This window comes from Ascidiella aspersa, chromosome 2 (genome assembly GCF_963924565.1).
Source record: "Ascidiella aspersa chromosome 2, kaAscAspe10.2, whole genome shotgun sequence".
Classification (NCBI taxonomy): Eukaryota; Metazoa; Chordata; class Ascidiacea; order Phlebobranchia; family Ascidiidae; genus Ascidiella; species Ascidiella aspersa.
The window spans coordinates 14,713,024-14,728,657 of record NC_139448.1 but is presented as its reverse complement, the minus strand read 5'-3'; the positions used below and the strand labels follow the sequence as shown (position 1 = coordinate 14,728,657).

General features: G+C 34.5%; 1 protein-coding gene across 1 annotated transcript in view; it reads right to left on the bottom strand.

Moving 5' to 3' along the window:
* Positions 1 to 15,634, bottom strand: part of LOC146163885 (uncharacterized) — a 59,282-nt gene that overhangs the window by 20,281 nt on the left and 23,367 nt on the right. Inside the window, exons 16-46 of the mRNA XM_083380620.1 lie at positions 15,517 to 15,578; positions 14,913 to 15,076; positions 14,592 to 14,696; positions 13,901 to 14,058; positions 13,496 to 13,761; positions 13,075 to 13,219; positions 11,913 to 11,936; positions 11,578 to 11,702; positions 11,417 to 11,506; positions 10,762 to 10,903; positions 10,402 to 10,523; positions 10,204 to 10,293; positions 9,762 to 9,909; positions 8,581 to 8,691; positions 8,299 to 8,360; positions 8,003 to 8,151; positions 7,751 to 7,843; positions 7,393 to 7,538; positions 6,599 to 6,753; positions 5,733 to 5,880; positions 5,606 to 5,626; positions 5,033 to 5,154; positions 4,685 to 4,771; positions 4,439 to 4,565; positions 4,082 to 4,203; positions 3,431 to 3,523; positions 2,991 to 3,132; positions 2,515 to 2,625; positions 2,155 to 2,216; positions 494 to 753; positions 105 to 256 (exon numbers count right to left, since the gene is read on the bottom strand). Coding sequence (XP_083236746.1) covers positions 105 to 256; positions 494 to 753; positions 2,155 to 2,216; positions 2,515 to 2,625; positions 2,991 to 3,132; positions 3,431 to 3,523; positions 4,082 to 4,203; positions 4,439 to 4,565; positions 4,685 to 4,771; positions 5,033 to 5,154; positions 5,606 to 5,626; positions 5,733 to 5,880; positions 6,599 to 6,753; positions 7,393 to 7,538; positions 7,751 to 7,843; positions 8,003 to 8,151; positions 8,299 to 8,360; positions 8,581 to 8,691; positions 9,762 to 9,909; positions 10,204 to 10,293; positions 10,402 to 10,523; positions 10,762 to 10,903; positions 11,417 to 11,506; positions 11,578 to 11,702; positions 11,913 to 11,936; positions 13,075 to 13,219; positions 13,496 to 13,761; positions 13,901 to 14,058; positions 14,592 to 14,696; positions 14,913 to 15,076; positions 15,517 to 15,578 — 3,804 coding nt within the window. The remainder of the gene's footprint in view (positions 1 to 104; positions 257 to 493; positions 754 to 2,154; positions 2,217 to 2,514; positions 2,626 to 2,990; positions 3,133 to 3,430; positions 3,524 to 4,081; positions 4,204 to 4,438; positions 4,566 to 4,684; positions 4,772 to 5,032; positions 5,155 to 5,605; positions 5,627 to 5,732; positions 5,881 to 6,598; positions 6,754 to 7,392; positions 7,539 to 7,750; positions 7,844 to 8,002; positions 8,152 to 8,298; positions 8,361 to 8,580; positions 8,692 to 9,761; positions 9,910 to 10,203; positions 10,294 to 10,401; positions 10,524 to 10,761; positions 10,904 to 11,416; positions 11,507 to 11,577; positions 11,703 to 11,912; positions 11,937 to 13,074; positions 13,220 to 13,495; positions 13,762 to 13,900; positions 14,059 to 14,591; positions 14,697 to 14,912; positions 15,077 to 15,516; positions 15,579 to 15,634) is intronic.

Sequence of the window (15,634 nt, the reverse complement as noted above, 5' to 3'; positions counted from 1 at the left end):
AGTGAAATATGGGTTGCAAATAAATTTTACGTTCATCATTTTCCCTTAACCTTTTTTTTCAGTTGTTTTATTTAATATACAGTTGTGCATAAGTTTGTTCTCACCGAGTTTTCCCCAGCCAGTTGCTATGCAAGTTGTTCCCTCAGTAATGTAAAATTCAGACGTGTTCGTTGGTAGACAGATGGGGCTTACAGTGCTTGTAAAGTTTAAAGCTTCTTCCAAATAAAGAATTGCTATGTCGACACTTTCATATGACCTAGAAAGTACTATTTTGTGCATGATAATACATTGCATTAAAAAAACATAAACGACTACTATAAAAGGATTATATTTAAGAAAAATAAGTTAATAGTTTTTTTTTTTTATTTCTAACTTTTATTATTCATAATTTTGGCCGTCTGCGCTATCGTAACAAATACTGCAGCAACACCAAGTCCTTTACTAATCGTAAGGAAGTACGAAAACTTGTGAAAAAGAAGAAAAAAAAACTCACGTGTAATTCCAATGAGTTATCCCAGCGGTTGCGCGAACTGAAATTTCCGAGTCGCTTTTGTTAAAAATGCCATGGCGACCAACGACTACGAAAATATCAGGGCCTATGCGCGGTGTCAAGCAATGGGCGGCCGTAACAACCCAGCGGTTGCTGACAATAGAGCCGCCACAGAATGATGACCCGCCGGGAGAGGTTGTCAGTGCCACTTGCCACGGCCAACTGCCAGCCTCGGCCTTGTTGCCGCCGATAATCCTGTGATCCTGGCATATACATACACACACACAGGTGTTATACAACCATATATATTTTCAAAAATATTTGATCACAAAGGTATAAAACGCCAGCCCGGCTTTTTAGTGAACATATTTTGATGAGCTGTTTGTATAGGTAAGTTTTGCACTAGAAAAGCAAAATGAAAGTAAAACAATTTTATCTCCATTACAAATCAATTGACTTAAACCTTAACACATATGGGGGTGTTTAACATTTGTTATTCTCGTTTCTAATGTCCCAGAAATTTTTTCGTTATTGTCATTTTTTACAAGACAATTGAATGCAGGTATTGTAAATTTTATGGAATGATCTAAATACATTATCGAAACTTCTGTTTACCCAAGAGCCTACTTACTAATACTTGTCTTATAACTAGGGCGATCAATTTTTGACTTGTCAAAAAAAGTCAAAATTTTGTCAAAATTTACACGTTAGGTCAAAATTTGTCAAAATTATTCAAGTCAAACTTGATTAAAAATGTACATAAATCGTTTAAAAAATTTAAAAAAAAACTGTAGTCAGCTGTTTAAAATTCTCTTTTAGTTAAAGTTTTATCAAAAAAAATGCTTTTGAGTTACATTTAACGACATTAAACTGTAGCCTATTATATCTTCATTAGAGCACTATAGGGTATATGCGATCTTGCAAAATTAACTAGCAAGACATAGTTTAACGAACTTCGTTTTTGCATTAAGCCTATATAGTTGTTTCTCTAATTTGGACAAAAGTATTGAACAGTATTTGTTATCTCTTTTTTTGCTTGTGGTTTTGTAATTATTCCATATCCTATTTCGATAACTAGATCTTTGTCAAATTTCTGCAATAATATTTACGTTGCATTTAAACTGTTTACACAACATTTTTCTAAAATAACCAGCGCCTTGTTTTTCTTGGGCAATTTTATAGTTGCTTGTCTTCTTCAAATGACAAAAATATCAACTAAACATTTTTATGAGTTTTGCAAAAAAACTAAAAATAACTGTTTGGGTTCGACTGGTCGTCAGTAAAACATCTAAAAAGCGTGGTTGACGACGCCTGGACCCCAGCAGTACTTCAACCAAAAATAAGTTGTTTAAATCAATGTATTTCTAATAGGTCAAAATTTTATCAAAAAATATATTCTTAGGTCAAAATTTGTCAAAATTTCTATATTTCAGGTCAAAAAATAATCTCCCTTATAACTATAAATTGCTTCAATGCTTTTTGTAAATTACAATTAGTTATATTATTTTTACAATTTGAAACTTTAGTGTGTCTGATATTGAACGAAGCAAGCCTCTGATCAGGAAATCATTGACAGTTAGTAAACCGTTTTCATTATTTCGAACGGGAAAGTTTAATAAAATGTCTCACTGCACCTTTGTTTAACACCTAAAATACGTTTTTACCCAAGTGAATCGAGGAGCCACTGACGGCTTTCCGCAGGTCGAATAGTTTGTCGACGTGGTTGCTGCAACAAGATTTATTTGCATTATTTTAATATCATTCACACTTTGTGGTCAACGGAAATACAATTCTTTAGTGGGTCAAAATATAAAACTCTGTAATTATAGCTTACGGCTTACGCTAACAGAAAGTTTTAAACAAAAATATATAGCAATTTTGTAAATACGCGTTTTACAGTTTACCAAACAAATGCGTTGCATATCTTACGTGTTTCAAAATCTAGTAAAATTTGAAAAAATGTTCGCTTGAGTAATCCAAGGTTTTTTTGGTATTTCAACATATAGGTGAAAACGTTTACCTACCACATTCAATTTCGTCGCTGTTGTCGGAACAATGATTAATTTGGTCGCATTGTTGAGAAGCAGGTATGCAAGTACCATTCCAACAAGTGTATTCATTTGCCGCGCATCGTTCTAAAGTTTTATTATTATATGATAATAAAAATAGACAAATAAATTTGTTGTGACATAATCCATTTCGTGAGAACCGATGTTAGTCCACAGGATAGATTTTAAGAAAACTAAAAATATATTGTAGTAAAGAGGAAAACAGGTCAAGAGGTATGATTGCGTTCGTTTGATAATATTTCCTAAATATATGTGCATATATAATTTTTAGGCAAAATATTGAAGCTAAACTGTTTCCAGACTGCATACATTTTATAGTCACTAATTTTCGTTGTCTAGCTTCGTTTATGTAATTTATTTTGGCCTATACAGTATGACGATTACGAAGTGAAAGAAGACTTGCATTTTAGTAAGTACTTTTATGCAATTACCCTTGAATTCCCACGAAAGACTAAAGCCGGAGTCGTAGCGGTTGTTGTAGTCAGGACGTGAATAAAAAGTAACTGTCACTCTGTTGGTTAAAGCAGCGAATTTGCCTGGTACTTTATCTCCACATAGTCTTCTTCCCGCATACTGAAATTGATTTTTTATTGGTATGTGAATAGGTAAAGCAAGCTGCCACGTGAATTTGCAAATTTAATTTCCAATGACAACACAAAATATGTCAAAAGTAATAAAAAAATATGAAAATATGTAAAGTTTTATTTCAAATATGCGTAAGGATCTCTGACTAATCCAAGTTAATAAAATTGTTGTGTTAAGAATGTATTTTTGGTTTGTATTAACCAACAAATATGTATAGTTGACCTTTATTGCCAAAATATATTGTAGACGTTGTAAACCAAACTCACAAAAAATATTAAAAAAGTACCTGTTCAACTCCATCGAAAACTTGCACGTATCCGCTAAAGCAAAAACCAACAGAATACCCGATTTCTAAAGAGTGAAATTTCACTTCAATGACCTGTTGTAAGATAAATTTCCAATATAAAATGACTCTTAAAGACGTAAAACAGGCAAAATTACTAAACCAAGTCGCCATTTTACGAAAAAAATGGCCATATTTGGTTTTCATGCTGATTTGCTGTTACTAGTAATAATAGCTATTCAGTTTCTATATTACAACAGTTAATCGTAACAACAGTTAAAGAAGTATTTTTTCGAGATAAGTGATAAATGGAAGGGGCGATAAGTGAAGAAGGCAATCATAGCGGCTGGTGCTTAAACGGGGTCACCACTTTATTAAGGAAGAAACTGACATTTTACGATTGGAAGGTATTATAAGCCAAGGATTATCAGGGGAAAAACATAGCATTGAACTGTTGTAAACAAAAGGGTATATGTATACATCGCCTCACAAAAACAAGAATAATCCTTATGAGTAGCAAAAATGGCTTAAATGGTTGTGTCTGTTGTAACACACTTTGCTCGTAATCTATTGCTTATTTCTAAGAAGACACAGTTATTGTTTTTTATGCAGAAAAGATAAACATGGAGTGTATTCTTATATACTGAAAATGACCTTGTTTTCGGGACTGGTTATGGTCCATTTACAGTCAATTCCAGATGGAAAAGCTGAGGGATAAAACGGCGAGCTAAGGTTCCCGGTTGCGTTTGTAAGATTTTGCTCTCCGCATATCGAATCTGTATAAAAAAACACATTTCAAACGCGTTTTCTTATGTATAAAAAAAACACATATTTTCACGCTTTTTAACGATATAAAATACTACAAAAAATATTGAACCCAGTTTTTTAAAAAATGAAACATCCATATTTAAAACGATTTAACTAAAAAAAGTAAATTTTGATCTTATTTTTTATATTAACGGTATTAAAACGTTTTGTATGTTAGTCAGAAGTCAAGCATTAGATGCTTACCAACAATATGATAGACCAGTCGAAACTGGACGTTTATCTGTTTAGCTGAATACATCACAGTTACGCTGCTTGAATTGGAGATGAAATCGATAAAGTAATATACATCGCAGTAAGCTGCTCCCCCTACCTGCGAGTATAGTAGATTGATAAAAGTTTATCAAATAAAATAAAAAGTCACAACCACAGGATTGGTAAATGGAAAATTAGATAAACTGTTTCTCACGAGTATGCATAAATGAACATTACCAGTAAGTCTCCGTCGTAAATGTACACGCCTTGAGTGTAACAATCATACGAAGGAAAATACAGTTCTTTGATGTCGATGAAAATCCTCTATAAAAAATCCGTTTCATGACAAAAAACAACAAAAATATCAACGTTAAATTACAATAATTACATTACTAAAAATATAATAGTTAAAAAACTGTTCAACTTAAGCACTTAATTGTTTACCAGATCCTATAAGTCAATTTGTTCACGGGATAAAATATAAATTGTCCAAAGCGGTAAATTTTTAGCAATATGCAAGTCTAAATAAAATATAAATTAACATTGTTTTTCAAAGCAGCATTGTTTAAATCAGGGGAAGATTACCTTTCCCTTCTCGGCTATGATTTTCCACGTACAGTTTACATTTGACGCTTTGCAAGACGAATTGGTTTCAGGAGCTGTTATATTTCCGCTGGTTGCCGTCAAAGTCGTTTCACCACAAGTAACTATAATATGCTCAATCAACTTTTTTCTACTATATTTTATTGTGTGTGTTTTTCAGCACATAGGCGAAAACAATGGTGATCAAAGAATCTATCATTGTTTTAAATATTTTTTTTTAATTCTTGGTCGATTTGATTCAGATTCATACCTTGAACAATTTTAGTTATCGAGGTTTGATTAACGATAAAACAGTGCGGTTTCGATTTTATTGTGCTATTATAGCGCACCCACTCGAATTCTTCAGTGTTTGAAAAACTTGTACAACTTGTTTGAATACGAGTCGTAGTGAAGTCGTCAGCAAAAATAAATGAAGCCCAAGTCAATTTAAGTTAATAGCAAGTAGTCAATTAAGTCGCAAAATCAATAAAGCCATGATATCATGACAGGTGAAGTTCAAAGCGAGTCATTGAAAAAACAATTATTAAACTTTTTAAAATTGAAATCGGAACTTACCACTGCAATTGTTTTCCATTCCTGAAATCCGAAAATATATCGAACTTTTTTAAATTGAAAAGTTTGTTTTAAGTTAATTTAAAAAGTACTGTACGCTTATACATAATAGTCGACATTAAACACTTACCTTTTTTAATCCAATCGTAAAATCTGGAAACTCTTGTATAAACTCCGGGGTATTTAGGATCGGCACATCCGTAACCAAACGAGGTGATACCGATTAAATACCAAGTGCTTTGCGAAATGTAACACACAAGAGGCCCTCCTGAATCACCCTTCGTAAAGAAAAACTTGAAGTAAATCAATTGCCTATAATAACAATAATGTGATTACGCAAATCTCTTTTTTATGTCATTGCCGCGTCTACATTTGTGTTGCACTACGACTACGTTATTCAAGATTAATAATTGTGTTCCTTTAACGTGTTTCCATCGAAACGTTTATACTAATTTAATTTTGAATCGCTAGTGCTGCACAAAATAGCCGCGGTTTGAGACGGGGATTCGAGCTTTTTTCATCATTTGCGTGCATATTTTAAGACATTTATTTGAAAAAATAACACTTTAACTCATCACTAAACATGTGCGCACTTTTCTAAGTAAACGTTTTAGGTAAACAGTTTTCCGTGTGCGCTTGAAGACCGAAAAAGTTGGTACACAAAGCAAAATCAGCCATTTTAGTAAAGCTAACCCTCTTTAATAACCCCAACCTGACTTTGCGATGTTCACATTCTAAACAAAATTATTGCCCTCATTTTCGCGTGTTTACATCCGAAGTAATGTGTGCAGATTTTGACGAGCACAAAACGCCACGAACCCTGTTGCACGGTTGGGTATCCCACACTATTTGTCAATATTTGTTTAAAATCCGCTTTTTAAATAGGCAAAATCCTAAATTGTTTTTGAAGCCCTTTCGAAAAATGTCATGCCGTGTTTGTTAATTTAATGAATAGGTTTTGCCGCGAGGACAACAATTTCATGTCTGACCACATACCTGACAAGTGTCGATTCCACCATTTTCCGAGTCTCCGGTGCAAATCATAGAATCATAGATCGTTTCTGAGTTTTGGTATGCCTCGCTACAGTTTGAATTGCTTATGATCGGAAGGCGCACTTGATACAAGGTGTGTGGCTGAGAGCCGCCCGACTCTGCAAATAGGTTGAAAGTTCCTAAAGCCTTCAGAACTACATAAGTACAGAAAAGTGTTGTAACCAGAGGCTGCTTGAAGCGGTAATGCGCCGATACTTAGTTTTTTCAACGCATGGATCTATCCACGCATAAACTAACTTCAGCAATAGGACCAAAATTAGAACTACATTATCGTTTGAATAAAACACACTTCGCATAAGACAAAAATGTGGCTAATATCAATTGTCGGAATAGGGTTTAAATCGACCAAAACTTCAAAGCTTAACCCTTATTTTACTAAACCCCAAGCCTAACCCTTACCGAACCTCAAGCCTAAGCCTTACTCCATCACTAAATCACCTTATCATTTGAGAAGTTCGGTGTACAAACAGAGCAGTTATATGATATATGAGAAATGATTACCTTACCTAAAAATATCGCTGAACGTTCAATAGGCAGTCAACGACAGCTCAAAATAACACAACATATATCACGTAAAAATGAAACCGAACAAGTTCGCCCGGTCGAAGGGGAAATTCCTGACAAATGCGTTAATTAATAATGTTTGTAAAACGTTTATTTTACTTTTCGTGAGTCAGCTACATAATAATAGACCAAAATATCAATATCACAACTGTCTTTGTCGCGCAATCTCCTACCCAAGCGTCCCCAGCCTGTAGCAATGCATTGGGTGCCCGGTTTGACGTCAAACGTAGAAGTGTTTTGCGGTATGCAAATCGGTCGTACGGTGTTGCTAAACACAATGGCTTCATTCAGCCGAATCAACGCGATGTCGTTGGCATCCCTGAAAAAGAACATAACGCGGGGCATTAAAAACAGCAGAGCCAAACAAAGATTTAAAATGTATTGTTTTAAATACCGGGTAAATTGTTATATAAGTATGCCATAATCATTTCATAATAAGGCGTTACAAAACAAAAAGTGTAGAAAACTACAGCATCATTAATAGTGTGAAAACCACACAGCCTACTTTACTAATTAATCAGCGTTTTATACCCGTAGGATTCGTGGAGGACGACTCCAGCAACAGAATATGTCTTCATATTGAAAGCAAAACGTCGGTTTGTGCCTACTCGGATATAGGTAATGCTGTAAAACAAAAGCAGATAATCTTTTGTTTATCAATATTAACGTTTTAAAAAAATCTAAACGAAAATACAAAAAACATTAAAACATTACACAAAAATAAGTCACACTTTTACATTCTACCAATTAATAATTGTCAACTGAACGGATAAAAAAATAAACCTTCCAAGGCAATGTGCTGCTGTGATGATCCAATGGTTATTGAGGACGGCACCACCACAGAGTGGAGATCCATTTGGGTTATTCAACAAAGCCGCTTGCCATGGCCAGCTGCCATTTACAGCTTCATTACCACCGACAATGCGCACATCCTTGAAAAAATGCATGATAGCTTGAGACAGGTAACACGGTGTCCAGTTTAAAAAACTAAAAGTGCTATACCGATTTATTTTTGATTAATTAAGAACTTACTTTAAAGAAATCAAAAATCAGTTTTTGCGCAAGTTGTTAAATCTTACCCATGTGAATTCCGGAGCTACTGCCACCTTTCCACATTCACTTGAATTGCTTGAAGGGTGAGCTATTAGATAAAATGCATATAGTCACAGATGTTCATTGGACAATCAAGTCAACTAGACATTGTGAATTAAATGTAAAGTTAGGCCGTTAACAGTTGTTTCTGTATTATTGGTATAGGCTATCTCTGAACACCTGTTTTAAAAGCTACTGTGTAGTAGGCAATTATAGTGCTTTACACACGGTGGGATTTCAAACAGTTTTTTTGTCTGCAAGGTTATTACCGCATGTAATTTCATCACTATTGTCTGCACAGTGCTGAATCTGATCGCATCGCTGTGTCAATGGGATGCAGGCTCCATTCCAACAAGTGAACTGATCGACATCACATCGACCTATATGTAACATATTTTGTTGCTATTAGGGATTAATTTTTGACTTGTCAGTTTACACGTTAGGTCAAAATTTGTCAAAATTATTTCAAGTCAAAACCGTTTACAAAAAGCAGAAAAAGAAACAAAATTAACCAAAACTGTAGTGAGCTATTTAAAATTGTCGTTCAGTTTATTATTTTATTACATTTAGTTTTGAATTACATCCAACATTATACGGTATTCGTTTAATAGTATTCGTGAGCTGGAAGAATTAACCACGCAGTCCTGGTTTATCGCATTAGGTTCAGCATCTTCGTTTTTGCTTCAGTTAGTTGTGTATCTCTGATTTCAACAAATACATTGCGCAACATTTACTGTTACTTTTCTATGGTAATTTACAATTATTGTTTTCTATTACGATAATTATGCTAGGTCATTTTTGCAGTTATTTTTACCGTGTGTTTCAACCAAACGGTTTGCTCAACAAACTTCTAAAATACCCATAAACATTTAGCTTTTCTTTGGACTTTTAATAGTTGTTTGTCTATTTGATATCTCAAAAGCTTAAAGTTATCAACTAAGCATTTTCAAGAGTTTTGCATAATCCCGAGAAACTAACTGAATTGTGTGTAACCGGTGGTCAGTAAAACGTGAAAAACGAATGACTGACGACGCCAAAACAGTAGCAGTAGTTTACAGTAGTTTACACAACGCATTTAAAAAACAATGTATTTATAAAAGTTTGAAATTTTGACAAAAAACATTTTTAGGTCGAAATTTGTCAAATTTTTTTAACTTTCTCATTTTTAGGTAAAAAAATATTCGCCTTAAGTTATAACTGCAGCTCATTTTGTAACACAGATATATATATATATATATATTATTGTATATTGTATAGCAGAAGACCGTACATTGTTTGTATTTTTTTTTAATACTGCACACGTTTACAGCAAGAAACATGTGGGTTCTCTGACCATTTTAGGAAAGATATTATATTAAATAATGGTTCACGTTTCCATCTTTTTGACAATATTTGTTAAAAAAAAAAATAAAATACAAAATAATGAAATTGGTTTGACACAGTCACTCACTTTGCATTTGCCATGAGAGAGAGAAGCCTGTTTTTAATGAATACCCGTTGAAGAATATTCTGGAAGATTTCAATTCGATCGTGACGTTGCTGGATGCTGATACAAAATTTCGCGGCTTATTCCGACCGCAAAAACTCTTTCCAGTATACTGTGAAAAACAATTTTATTACACAACAGTGAGCATATAATTTTGCGTGAAAGCAAAACCGCAACGACATTATAGACCAGTAGGCTGTTGTTCATACGCACAAGAGATTTGTAAACTTTTTTTTACGAAGTTAACAAAACCATGCACTTTACCTATTTTTTCAGGAAAAGGGTGCACTAATTGCCTTCAAATACAACTACATTGTTTGATTTGTTAGATTATTTACAAAATTCTATAATTCTGTAGATATATTTTGGTAGGTTACTACAAATTCACAAATCTTTTAACACGAACCATTTCTTGTCCATCGTAAATAGTAAGCGATTCGGACAAACATGGAGTTTCATCTTTGATGTTCAAATCATGAAAACTAACCTCAATCGTCTACGGAAAAAAATAATATACGTTCCTAAATAAATGATAGAGATTTACATTGGTATTTATACGAAGCGTCTCTCTTACAATACAAAGATACGCTTATACAAGCTATACCTGATTTTCCCCGCTCAAGATTAGCCACCTACAATTTAGGTTACGTGGATACGATTCAGGGTACCCGGGCGAAGTAAGGTTTCCCGTTGTTGAATTCAAAATTCTTGCACCACAAACAGATTCTGCATAAAAAAACCTCACACAATTTGCAGTTTTTTTGCAGGCACCTTTCGCCAATAAGTATGATATCGGCCATTTATTTGCGGTCTATGCAACCAACAATACTTCCACGCACTTACTTACCACAAATATGCCAGACATCGTAAACTTACACGCGATGCTAAAACAAAACAGTTGTACGAAATGACTAAGTTTTTTGTAAAATACATATAATACAGCACGGTAATCCCGGCGTTTTACCTATAATATTCCATTCTATGCGAAATCTGTATATATAACTAGAGTAAGAAAACGTCGAAGAGTGAAAAACAATTGTGATGTTGTTGCTCTGAGATTCGAAGCTAAGTAAAGTAGACCCCGAACAGAATCTTCTTCCTTCATGCTGGAAATCAATAATATACAATACCATCGGTTGGTTTTCTAATTAGCATGGTTTTAAGAAATATTAACGTAAAAAGATTAAATAAAAAAATAAAAATTATGTGATTCGCAAAAAATGTTCCGAAGTTCAATTTTTATTGTGAAGTTGTAAAATAAACCTTTCACGTTAAATTATTCTCTAAAGTTAAGAAACACGAGTTTTTTTAATAAAGTTTGATGTCTTAAATGGTAATTAAATGATCATCCTGAGAAAGAAAATGACAAAATTAAATCAAAATAATAATTTATACAAATTAACAGGGTGATGCCATGTATTGTTGTTTTATAAATATTTAATTGTTACACAAAATTATTGACTTTAACATTGTCTTACAACAAGAATGTTAGACCGATGGTTACGACCTTTTCAATTCAAGAAAAATATACCTCATTAGCATCGATTTTAAATTCTCGTAAAACGTGACAAATGATTTGTAATGATTTACCAAAAAGAATAAAAACATGCGCCACTTACCAAAAGCCCATCGTCATAGAACAGTAAGTAGTCGTTGGAGCAATAATACGACGAGTACATTTGAAGGTTTGTCACATTGACATAAATGGCCTTAAGCGAAAAAACAGATTTGAGTTAAATTTTATCAAAATGTAGTTCCGTTATTTAAAAAATCTATTTACCATATTACGGGGAGCTACGATCTCCCAACGGCAATGAACCCCGCGAGGATACCCAGCGGGATATAACGGAGATTGAATAATTCCAAAAGAGCCAGTTTGAAGCGACTTCCCGCAAAAAGACGGACCTGAAGATGTATTTATATATTGCCCAAAGACTTGAAACAAAACAACATATAAATAATTCAAAAAACAAACATTTAAATAATTCTATGCTTTCTGTGATATTGCAACATAACTGAATATAGAAATTATCGTAATTCAAAACAGCATTCTTTTGATAGGCATGTGAAAAAAAGGCTTTAGGCATTTTTATGACTAATTGAATACAAACTCACATGTTCCGTTGCTTGATTCCGTAACTGGATAGTAAAAACATGTTTTAATCAAAGATAGCAAAGCTAAATCAAAATATATATGTATCAAGAAAGTCGAAAAGAGGGGGGTCCCGGATTTTCAACTTAGGGAATTTCCATACTTTCCGGCAGGCGTTAAACGCCCAGCAAAAGCGAACACGTGCGTCGAAACCGCTTAGACCTTAGAGTATTTCGTTAACTTCACGCGAAAAACTAAATCATAAGACCGTGAAATATGTATGATTGATTTTGGTAGAATCGTGTTTCGACAATCAGCACCACAGTTTCCCAAGTTGCGTGTGCGGGACTATACGCTAAATTACAAGCACGTCTTTCGTAGCCTACAATACCAAAGGAGGATCGTTTTTACCGGGTGTTGTTAATGCCACGATCAGCGTAAAATCTGCGCCAGCAATGTACCAGGTGAGCTAAGATACCAGCTTCGGTTGAGAGAAAATAAGTTGTCTCAAGTATACACTAAACACTGGTCTTAGGATATGCTAATAGAGAATAATTTGTGTTAACTACAGCGAAAACATTAGTTGCGCTTAACTCGTTTTAAGCGAAAAAAGAAGGAAAAACGCTTGACTTAGCGTTGTCATTTGTTGAAACCCTTGCTAATCTGCCAACCTGAACGAATAACAAAGGCTAAAGAGAAGAAAAACCCTGCGTTTACGGTCGGCCAAACAAGAGACAAAAAACGACGTTTTGCGTTTCATTTTGGTTTCGCATTAGCCTAAGACGCGTGACCCAATTAAAATAAACTTGCAGCTTCGGTCCGTTTGTTAAACCCTGACAAAAACGAACAAAAAACGATAATATTACTTACGAAAACGGGGGAGGTAGGTCCGAACCCTTGAATTTTGCAAAATCAAAACAACGTTTTTTTTGCACTCGAATTGCACTCAAAATCAAACAATTTATCGACTAAATGTTTTACTTTTTGCTTTTTGATTTTTAGATCTTAAACAAGGCATCTCACATTAATATTTTTATAAAAAATGACCCTTATGTTGGCAATTGCCCATACAGGATAAAAAAATACTACGTTTACTTTTCGAGCATACTGGTTGGAGGTTTAGGTTAGAGGTAGTAAAAATATCACAGCCCATGTAGAAGTTGGTAGCATTGCATTCATACATACCGTTTGTTATCCAGCCGATGTAGCTTGAGACGCGAGTAAAGAAGCCAGGGAGACCAGGAAGTGCACATAATCCATACGATACGATCCCGAATTGATACCAGGCCTTTTCACCTATCAAACACACCAGAGGACCTCCCGAGTCCCCCTTACAAATTAGAAAAAATATTAATAGTTTTTTATAAGTTGGCGGAAAATTATTAAAGCGGTTAGTCAAAAACAAGCAAATACCGCAAAAATATTATCACCTGCGGTAACACACAAGATGTATGTCAAACGTTTATAATCGTAAGATTTTAATTTAATTTTTTTAAGGTTTTGTTACTCGAAATAAGTTGTGCAACCAAAAGCGAAACCATTATATCGGCGCGTTGTCCAAAACACACTGGTCAGGCTACGATTTATGAGTATTCAACACACTTACGTGACAGGTCGAGAGCCCGCCTTCGTATCTTCCAGCGCAGAGCTGGGACTGCGGCATGCTCGGACTTGACGGAATAGTCTCCCGATGAGCTTTCTCGCACGTTTTTCGGGAGAGAATAGGGAAGAGACCCTGACGCAGTCGGCCGGCAGTTCGGTAACTTTGCCGTTCTTTAAACCAATATTTTAGTTTTGCTGTTTTGTGCGCGTTATCAGGGCGCACATAGGTCTCCGGACTCACTAGGCAACAACTGTTCCTTGTACAACGGTCTTTTATGAGAAAAATTATGAGAAAAAATACCGAAAACCTACATTTTTTTACAGTGATGGAAAATATACACAACTCTAATTAAAATTCTTTGCGGTTTTCGTGAAAAAGGCAAGCGCTTTTCAGCAATCGATAACTTACTCTCATAGCCCCATCCACTTACGACGCATTGCGTCGTCGCTGGAGGATCCATCGCTGATTGGTTGATCGACTGAATGCAGATGGGACGAACGTAATCGTTGTATACAAATTCACCACGTGTTTTTATTAGAGCAATGTCGTTGTAAAGAAGAGTCGAGCTGGGGAGAATTTAAAAATTCTACATGATTTATTCCAACTAAATATGTAAAATCACACCGCAAATGTTTTAAAAACTGTACTGCGTTTTTATATCAAGATTAATTTAATGACTATCTGGCCTATGTTAATTAATTATTTATACTTATGATTTACAGAGGCAACCTATTTATTTATTATAAATTGTCTACAAAGTAATTGTTAAATTAACGATTCAAAGAAGAGAAGTGAAAAAACACACAACTTTATAGACAATATTAATCGGATTGAGAGGTGGCCGTGGGCTATGGCATAGGTCGTACAAAGTAAAAAAACTTATAAACATATCTTTCAAAACAACATTACAACAAACTGGTGTACAAGCAGCCTATACTGAGCTAAATTAGCAGCGTTTTTTACATGAAGGAGTTAAAGTTAGTAAATATATAGTATAGGGATCATGCCCTTGTGCAGCCTCCCAAACCTCTATAACCCCCTGGATACCCCCTTATACAAGTTTGTAGGACTTCAATCGTTTTGTAGGCGGAAACCTTACTTCCAGCTTTCGTGGATGTAGATTTCGCATGCGTACAACTTCTGTTCTGTTGATTCGGAATGTGTGCTGTTATCCTTTCCGGCGTATAACAGTAAAGAAGTTGGGCTATAAATCAAAAATTTATTAGGTAGTTTAGCAAACAATATGGTACTTTAAACAGAATTATTCTCTTTGATTTCACTTTTTAAACGAAATTCAATAAATAATTCTCCGTAAAATGTTGCACCGAAATTCGTGAACGGGTAATTTTGTAATGAGCAAGTTGTTTACGCCTTGCAGGATATTTACTTATTTACAAAAAGGTAATAGGTGACCACCTACCTACGCAAAAAATTGACAACACAGTGTGCCGCCGACAAAACCCACTTGGGTGAGATTATACTCGCAGAACACAACACATTGTAGGGGCTGTACGTTCTGGCAAGCATGACCTGCCATGGGTATGAATGAGGCACCGCCTGGCTACCACCAATAATACGAGAGGCCTGCATACAAGAAAAACACATCATTACAAAAAATACAATATTAAAAAAAAATTATACAACCATACTAAAGCATCATCGCTATACCAAGTTAATTTATTAAATAAGAACAAAACATAGTAATTATTTTTCGACTGATTTCTGTTCGTAAACTTATGTTGGCTGACGGTAAACATATCTGAAAAACACCACTTCAGTAATAATGTTAAAACTTTACTGGTACACGTGTAAGATAATTAGTCAAACAGAACCATCAGTCACAATTTATTAATTCCAAATTTAGGCTTTCACGCCTAATTAACTCTTCATAGAGTAAGGTTATTAAATACACGACGTCGCTACATGTATGTAAAACTTGTACTGCAACACCTGGGCGATTCTTGTTTTGTTTATTCAGTCAAACATTTAAGTATTAACGTATTAACCAGATATTTATTACTAACCCATTCAAAAGTTGGGGCCACATTTTGCTTTCCGCACTCGCTAGACGATGTGGTTGACAGTGCTTTAATTGAAAACACAAAATAAAGTCAAACATTTGAGTTTGCTGAAAGAAACTTC